General features: G+C 48.2%; 1 protein-coding gene across 1 annotated transcript; it reads right to left on the bottom strand.

The window, feature by feature from the left end:
- Positions 1 to 5: 5 nt before the first annotated feature.
- On the bottom strand, positions 6 to 5,723 carry LOC120505957 (synaptophysin-like protein 1; the record flags this gene model as incomplete). The annotated part of the gene is made up of 3 exons (XM_039716950.1): positions 6 to 170; positions 4,565 to 4,775; positions 5,602 to 5,723. Coding segments are annotated over 3 exons (498 nt in total), but the record flags the coding sequence as incomplete, so codon positions are not given.
- Between the last annotated feature and the right edge of the window lie 2,001 nt (positions 5,724 to 7,724).

The raw sequence follows: 7,724 nt of genomic DNA, 5'->3' as shown, positions 1-7,724 counted from the left end.
GCCCCCAGACTCCCCATGGGGGTGACCCCGGCGGGGGCGCAGCCCACGGTGGGGGAGGGGCAGTGGGGGAGGGGCGCGCCCAGCGCCGCCCGCACGTGCCGCAGGGCCTGGGCCCAGGCCGAGGAGGCCACGAGCCACAGCACGGCCAGGAGGGCGGAGACGGCCAGGTCCTGGGGGGAGAAACCGGGAAATTGGTTAAAAATGGGGAAAAATGGGGAAAAATTACACAAAAATGGTGAAAAATTACACAAAAATGGGGAAAATGGGAAAAAATGGGAAAAAAATGGGGAAAAAATGGGGGAAAATGAGGCAGAAATGGGGCAGAGCCAGAGCATAGCCAGGAGGGCGGAGACGGCCAGGTCCTGGGAGAAAAACGGGGAAATTGGTTAAAAATGGGGAAAATGGGGAAAAAATACATAAAAATGAGAAAAAATTACACAAAAATGGGGAAAAATTAACCAAAAATGCGGAAAAAGGAGAGAAAAATGGGGGAAAAACGGGGAAATTGGTAAAAAATGGGGAAAAATGGGAAAAAAAGGGAAAAAACAGGGGAAAATGGGAAAAATGGGGAAAATATGGGAAAAAAAGGGAAAAAAATGGGGGAAAATGAGGCAGAAATGGAGCAGAGCCACAGCACGGCCAGGAGGGCTGAGACGGACAGGTCCTGGGGGGAAAAACCAGGAAATTGGTTAAAAATGGGGAAAAATGGGGAAAAATTACACAAAAATGGAGAAAAATTACACAAAAACGGGAAAAAAAGGGGAAAATATGGGAAAAAAATCGGGAAAAATGAGGCAGAAATGGGGCAGAGGCAGAGCACGGCCAGGAGAGCTGAGACTGCCAGGTCCTGGGGAAAAAAAATCCAGAAAATGGTTAAAAGTGGGGAAAAATGGGAAAAATGAGCCAAAAATGGGAAAAAAATCGGGAAAAATGAGGCAGAAATGGGGCAGAGGCAGAGCACGGCCAGGAGAGCTGAGACTGCCAGGTCCTGGGGAAAAAAAATCCAGAAAATGGTTAAAAGTGGGGAAAAATGGGGGGGCGGAGACGGCCAGGTCCTGGGGGGAGAAACCGGGAAATTGGTTAAAAATGGGGAAAAAAGGGAAAAAATGGGAAAAAAGCAGGGGAAAATGGGAAAAAATGGGGAAAAAATGAGGCAGAAATGGGGCAGAGCCAGAGCACGGCCAGGAAGGCCGAGACGGCCAGGTCCTGGGGGGAAAAACCAGGAAATTGGTTAAAAATGGGGAAAAATGGGGAAAAATTACACAAAAATGGGGGAAATGGGAAAAAATGGGAAAAAAAATGGGAAAAAAATGGGGGAAAATGAGGCAGAAATGGAGCAGAGCCAGAGCACGGCCAGGAGGGCAGACATGGCCAGGTCCTGGTGGGAGAAACCGGGAAATTGGTTAAAAATGGGGAAAAATGGGAAAAAAAGGGAAAAAACAGGGGAAAATGGGAAAAATGGGGAAAATATGGGAAAAAAAGGGAAAAAAATGGGGGAAAATGAGGCAGAAATGGAGCAGAGCCACAGCACGGCCAGGAGGGCTGAGACGGACAGGTCCTGGGGGGAAAAACCAGGAAATTGGTTAAAAATGGGGAAAAATGGGGAAAAATTACACAAAAATGGAGAAAAATTACACAAAAACGGGAAAAAAAGGGGAAAATATGGGAAAAAAATCGGGAAAAATGAGGCAGAAATGGGGCAGAGGCAGAGCACGGCCAGGAGAGCTGAGACTGCCAGGTCCTGGGGAAAAAAAATCCAGAAAATGGTTAAAAGTGGGGAAAAATGGGAAAAATGAGCCAAAAATGGGAAAAAATGAGCCAAAAATGGGAAAAAATGAGCCAAAAATGGGAAAAAACGAGCCAAAAATAGTGAGAAAATGGCCTAAAATGGGAGGGAGAAGACATCAGTCAGAGGAAGAGACAGGTGGGAAAATGAGGGGGAAACTTTAAAAAAATGGGAAAAAATGACCCAAAAATGGAAAAAATGGGTCAAAAATAGAAAAAAAATTGGCACAAAAAGGGGGAAAAATTAGCACAAAAATGAGGGGAAAAAGGGCACAGAAATGGGAAAAAAATAGCACAAAAGTGACCCAAAACTAAAGAAAAAAATGGTGGGAAATGGCTCAAAAATGGAGAAAAAATGGCCCAAAATTAGAAACAAAAGTCCCAAAAATAGAAAAGAAAAAGGCACAAAAACAGGCAAAAAATAACCCAAAAATGGGGAAAATTCTCAAAAAAATTGATAAAAAAGTGAGAAGAAATGAGCCAAAAAAGGAAGAGAAATGACGCAAAAACTGGGGGGAAATGACCCAAAAATTGGGGAGAAATGACCCAGAAACTGGAAAAAATGACCCAAAAATTGGTGGGGGGGGAAGGAATTTCTGGGGGAAAATGAAAATTTTAGGGCAAAACTGAGAATTCTGGGGGAAATGGAGATTTTTTGGAGACAAAAGGAAATTTTGGGGCGAGAAAATGGGAATTTTAGGAGAAAAAAAGAGAATTTCAGTGGCAAAAATGAAAATTCCTGGGTAAAAGTTGGGAATTTTCAGGGGAAAAGCAAAGCTTTGCGAAAGAATTGGGAATTTTAGGTGAAAAAATGGGAATTTTGGGGGTGGGATTTACCTGGGGTCCTTCAGAGGCAGCAGAGAGAGAGAGAAGGAGCACAAAGGGTTAAACCCCCCGAAATTCCCCAAAATTCCATCCAGAATCCCCAAAATCCAGCCCAGAACCCCAAAATCTCCCCGGGAACAGCAAAATCTGCACCAAAATTTGGGAATTCTGCTCGACCCAGAAACTGGAAAAAATGACCCAAAAATTGGTGGGGGGGGAAGGAATTTCTGGGGGAAAATGAAAATTTTAGGGCAAAACTGAGAATTCTGGGGGAAATGGAGATTTTTTGGAGACAAAAGGAAATTTTGGGGCGAGAAAATGGGAATTTTAGGAGAAAAAAAGAGAATTTCAGTGGCAAAAATGAAAATTCCTGGGTAAAAGTTGGGAATTTTCAGGGGAAAAGCAAAGCTTTGCGAAAGAATTGGGAATTTTAGGTGAAAAAATGGGAATTTTGGGGGTGGGATTTACCTGGGGTCCTTCAGAGGCAGCAGAGAGAGAGAGAAGGAGCACAAAGGGTTAAACCCCCCGAAATTCCCCAAAATTCCATCCAGAATCCCCAAAATCCAGCCCAGAACCCCAAAATCTCCCCGGGAACAGCAAAATCTGCACCAAAATTTGGGAATTCTGCTCCAAATCCTCCTGAATTCCTAAAAATTCCATTGAAATTCCTGAAAATTCCATTGAAATTCCTAAAAATCCTGTCAAAATTCCTAAAAATTCCATCAAAATTCCTGAAAAGTCCATCAACATTTCACCAAAACTCCATCAAAAAAGTCCAAAATCCCATCGAAATTTCCCAAATTCCATCAAAATTCCTGAAAAGTCCATCAAAATTTCCCCAAAACTCCACCAAAAATATCCGAAATTCCAGCAAAATTTCACAAATTCCCTCAAAATTTCCCAAAAATTGATCAAAAATATCCAAAATTCCATCAAAATTCCCAAAATTTCCACTAAAATTCCTAAAAATTCCCTTTAAATTCAGCAAATTTCATCAAAATTCTCTCAATTTTCCCCAAATTCCATCAAAATTCCATTAAATTCCAAGGGGGGAAGCCCAAAAAAGGAAGTGAACCTCACCTGAGCTCACCTGAGCTCACCTGCACAGGTAACCCCACCTGAGCTCATCTGAGCTCACCTGCACAGGTAACCCCACCTGAGCTCACCTGAGCTCACCTGCACAGGTAAATCCACCTGAGATCACCTGCACAGGTAACCCCACCTGAGCTCACCTGCACAGGTAAATCCACCTGAGCTCACCTGCACAGGTAACCCCACCTCAGCTCACCTGAGCTCACCTCCACAGGTAAATCCACCTGTGCACACCTGGACAGGTAAATTCCCCAGCCCCGTCTCAGCCGTGACCCCGCACACCTGTACAGGTAAATCCCACCCGAGCACACCTGTACAGGTAACCCCCAGCCCCTGTCACTCACCGCGAGGGGCAGGCGGGACCCCGCACACCTGTACAGGTGCAGGTAGCCCATGTAACCCCCTGGCAGTGACTCACCGCGAGGGGCAGGCGGGACCCCGCACACCTGTACAGGTGCAGGTAGCCCATGTAACCCCCTGGCAGTGACTCACCGCGAGGGGCAGGCGGGACCCCGCACACCTGTACAGGTGCAGGTAGCCCATGTAACCCCCTGGCAGTGACTCACCGCGAGGGGCAGGCGGGACCCCGCACACCTGTACAGGTGCAGGTAGCCCATGTAACCCCCTGGCAGTGACTCACCGCGAGGGGCAGGCGGGACCCCGCACACCTGTACAGGTGCAGGTAGCCCATGTAACCCCCTGGCAGTGACTCACCGCGAGGGGCAGGCGGGACCCCGCACACCTGTACAGGTGCAGGTAGCCCATGTAACCCCCTGGCAGTGACTCACCGCGAGGGGCAGGCGGGACCCCGCACACCTGTACAGGTGCAGGTAGCCCATGTAACCCCCTGGCAGTGACTCACCGCGAGGGGCAGGCGGGACCCCGCACACCTGTACAGGTGCAGGTAGCCCAGGTAGCCGCCCAGCGCCCCCAGGCTGTAGAGGAAGGCCAGCACGGCCACGCCCACGAAGAACATGGCGGCCGAGGAGAAGTCGCCCACCAGGTGCACGTCCTGCGGCCAGGTGTGGTTACACAGGTGAGTCAGCGAGGGCCGGAACACCGCCTGGTTCAACCTGGGGGGGGACACACCTGGGTCACACCTGGGGTCACCTGGGGGCACACCTGGGGTCACACCTGGGGTCACACCTGGGCACACCTGGGGTCACACCTGGGGTCACACCTGGGCACACCTGGGGTCACACCTGGGCACACCTGGGGTCACACCTGGGCTTACCTGGGCACACCTGGGGGGGACTTCACCTGTTCCCCCGTTCTCTCACCTGTTGGATCCATCTCTCCCCTGTCCCACCTGCCCAGGTGTGTCCCTCACCTGTCACCCATCCAGGTGTGTCCCAGGTGTGTCCCAGGTGTGTCTCAGGTGTGTCCCTCACCTGCCCAGGTGTGTCCCTCACCTGTCACCCATCCAGGTGTGTCCCTGCTCACCTGTCCTGTCCCAGCTGGCTCCCAGGTGTGTCCCTCACCTGTGTCACCTGCCCCAGGTGTGTCCCATCCTTCTCACCTGCCCAGACGTGTCCCAGATGTGTCTCAGGTGTGTCCCTCACCTGCCCAGGTGTGTCCCTCACCTGTGTCACCTGTCCCAGGTGTGTCACTCACCTGAAGGGGTACCCGAAGGTGGCGGTCACCTCGGTGCCGTTGTCGGGGCCGGGGCAGGTGACCCTGAGGGTGACCCTGCCCTGCCCAGGTGTGTCCCTCACCTGTCACTCACCTGAAGGGGTACCCGAACTCGGCTGTCACCATTGTCCCGTTGTCGGGGCCGGGGCAGGTGACCCTGAGGGTGACCCTGCCCTGCCCAGGTGTGCCCCTCACCTGTCACCTGTCCCAGGTGTGTCCCAGGTGTGCCCAGGTGTGTCCCTCACCTGTCCCAGGTGTGTGACTCACCTGAAGGGGTACCCGAAGGTGGCTGTCACCTCGGTGCCATTGTCGGGCCCCGGGCAGGTGACCCTGAGGGTGACGGAGCCCTCGAAGCCGCCGCAGGTGGCGAAAGCGAAGATGGAGAAAAACTGGGGGGAAAAACGGGAAATTTGGGGAAAAATGGGAAAATGGGGGAGATTGGGGAAAATGGGGAAAAAACGGGAAAATGGGAAATTGGGGAAAAATGGGGAAAATGGGAAATTGGGGAAAAAACGGGAAATTGGGGAAAATCGGGGAAAAAATGGGGGAAATTGGGGAAAATTGGGGAAAATGGGGAATTGGGGAAATTGGGGAAAAAAGGGAAATTGGGGAAAATCGGGGAAAAATGGGAAATTGGGGAAAATCGGGGAAAAATGGGAAATTGGGGAAATTGGGGAAAAATGGGAAATTGGGGGAAATGGGAAATTGGGGAAAATTGGGGAAAATTGGGAAAATGGGAAATTGGGAAAAACCAGGAAATTGGTGAAAATTGGGAAATTGGGGAAAAAAGGGAAATTGGGGAAAATCAGGAGAAAAAGGGAAATTGGGGAAAAAAGGGTGAAATTGGGAAAAATCAGGGGAAAAACCAGGAAATTGGGGAAAATGGGGAAAACAGGAAATTGGGGGAAATGGGGAAAACAGGAAATTGGGGGAAATGGGGGAAAAACGGGAAATTTGGGAAAAAACCAGGAAATTGGGGAAAATCAGGAAAAAAGGGAAATTGGGGAAAATTGGGGAAAAACAGGAAAATGGGGAATTGGGGAAATTGGGGAAAATAACACAGGAATCGGGGAAGAAAATGGGAAATTCGGGATTTTTGGGGTCAAAAATACAAAAATTCAGGAGAATTTGGGATTTTTGGGGTCAAAATTTGGTTAAAAATGGGAAAATTTGTGGAAAATTTGGGAGTTTTGAGATCAAAATTTGGGAAAACCGAAGAGAAACTGGGGAGAAAAATGGGAAATTGGGGAAAATCCGACAGAAATGGGGGAATAATGAGAAATTTAGGACTTTTGGGGTAAAAATTTAGTTAAAATGGGGAATATTTGAGATTTTTGGGATCAAAGTTTGGCTTAAAATGGGAAATTTGAGGAAAATGTTGGATTTTTGAGGGTGAAATTTGGTTAAAAATGGGAAAATTTGGGATTTTTGACACCAAAATTCGGGAAAAGACAACAGGAATTTGGGGAGAAAAATGGGAATTTGGGGAAAATCCAACAGAACTGCAGGAAAAAATGGGGAAAAATGGGAAATTTGGGATTTTTGAGGCCAAAATTAGGTTAAAAATGGGGAAATTTGGGGAAATTTGATGTTTTTTAGGGCAAAATTTGGTTTAAAAGGAGGAAATTCAGGGAAATTTGGGCATTTTTAAGGTCAGGATTCGGTAAAAAAATGGGAAATTTGGGAAAATCCGACAAAAAATGGGAGAAAATAAAAAAATTCTGGAAACTTCCGGCCCCAAAATCCCCAAATTTGGGTCCAGTCCCTCCCAGTAACCCCAAGGCCCAAACCAGTATAAACCAGTACAAACCAGTGACCCCCAGTCCATCCCAGTATCCCCAGTGTCCCTCCCGGTTGGTCCCAGTTTGGCTCCCAGTCCCTCCCAGTATAAACCAGTATAACCCAGTCCCTTCTAGTCCTTCCCAGTATAACCCAGTATAACCCAGCAATTCCCAGGATATCCCAGTACCTCCCAGTACACACCAGTATAAACCAGTATAACCCAGTCCCTCCCAGTATAACCCAGTATAACCCAATACAAACCAGTATAACCCAGTACATCCCAGAATAAACCAGTGTATCCCAATATATCCCAGTATAAACCAGTATAAACCAGTATAACCCAATCCCACCCACTCCCTCCCAGTATAACCTAATATAAACCAGTACAACCCAGTATAAACCAGCATGGCCCAGTCTATCCCAGTATAACCCAGTACAAACCAGTCCCCCCAAGCACAACCCAGCACCTCCCAGTATATCCCAGTATGAACCAGTATAAACCAGTCCCTCCCAGTATAACCCAGTATAACCAGTATAACCCAGTATAACCCAGTATAACCCAGTACACCCAGTATAACTCAGTATAACCCAGTATAACCCAGTCTATC

The sequence above is a fragment of the Passer montanus genome, unplaced genomic scaffold, assembly GCF_014805655.1.
Source record: "Passer montanus isolate IOZ18808 unplaced genomic scaffold, ASM1480565v1 scaffold1011, whole genome shotgun sequence".
Classification (NCBI taxonomy): Eukaryota; Metazoa; Chordata; class Aves; order Passeriformes; family Passeridae; genus Passer; species Passer montanus.
Note: the sequence above shows the minus strand (reverse complement) of the source record. Positions and strands in the feature narration are given on the sequence as shown.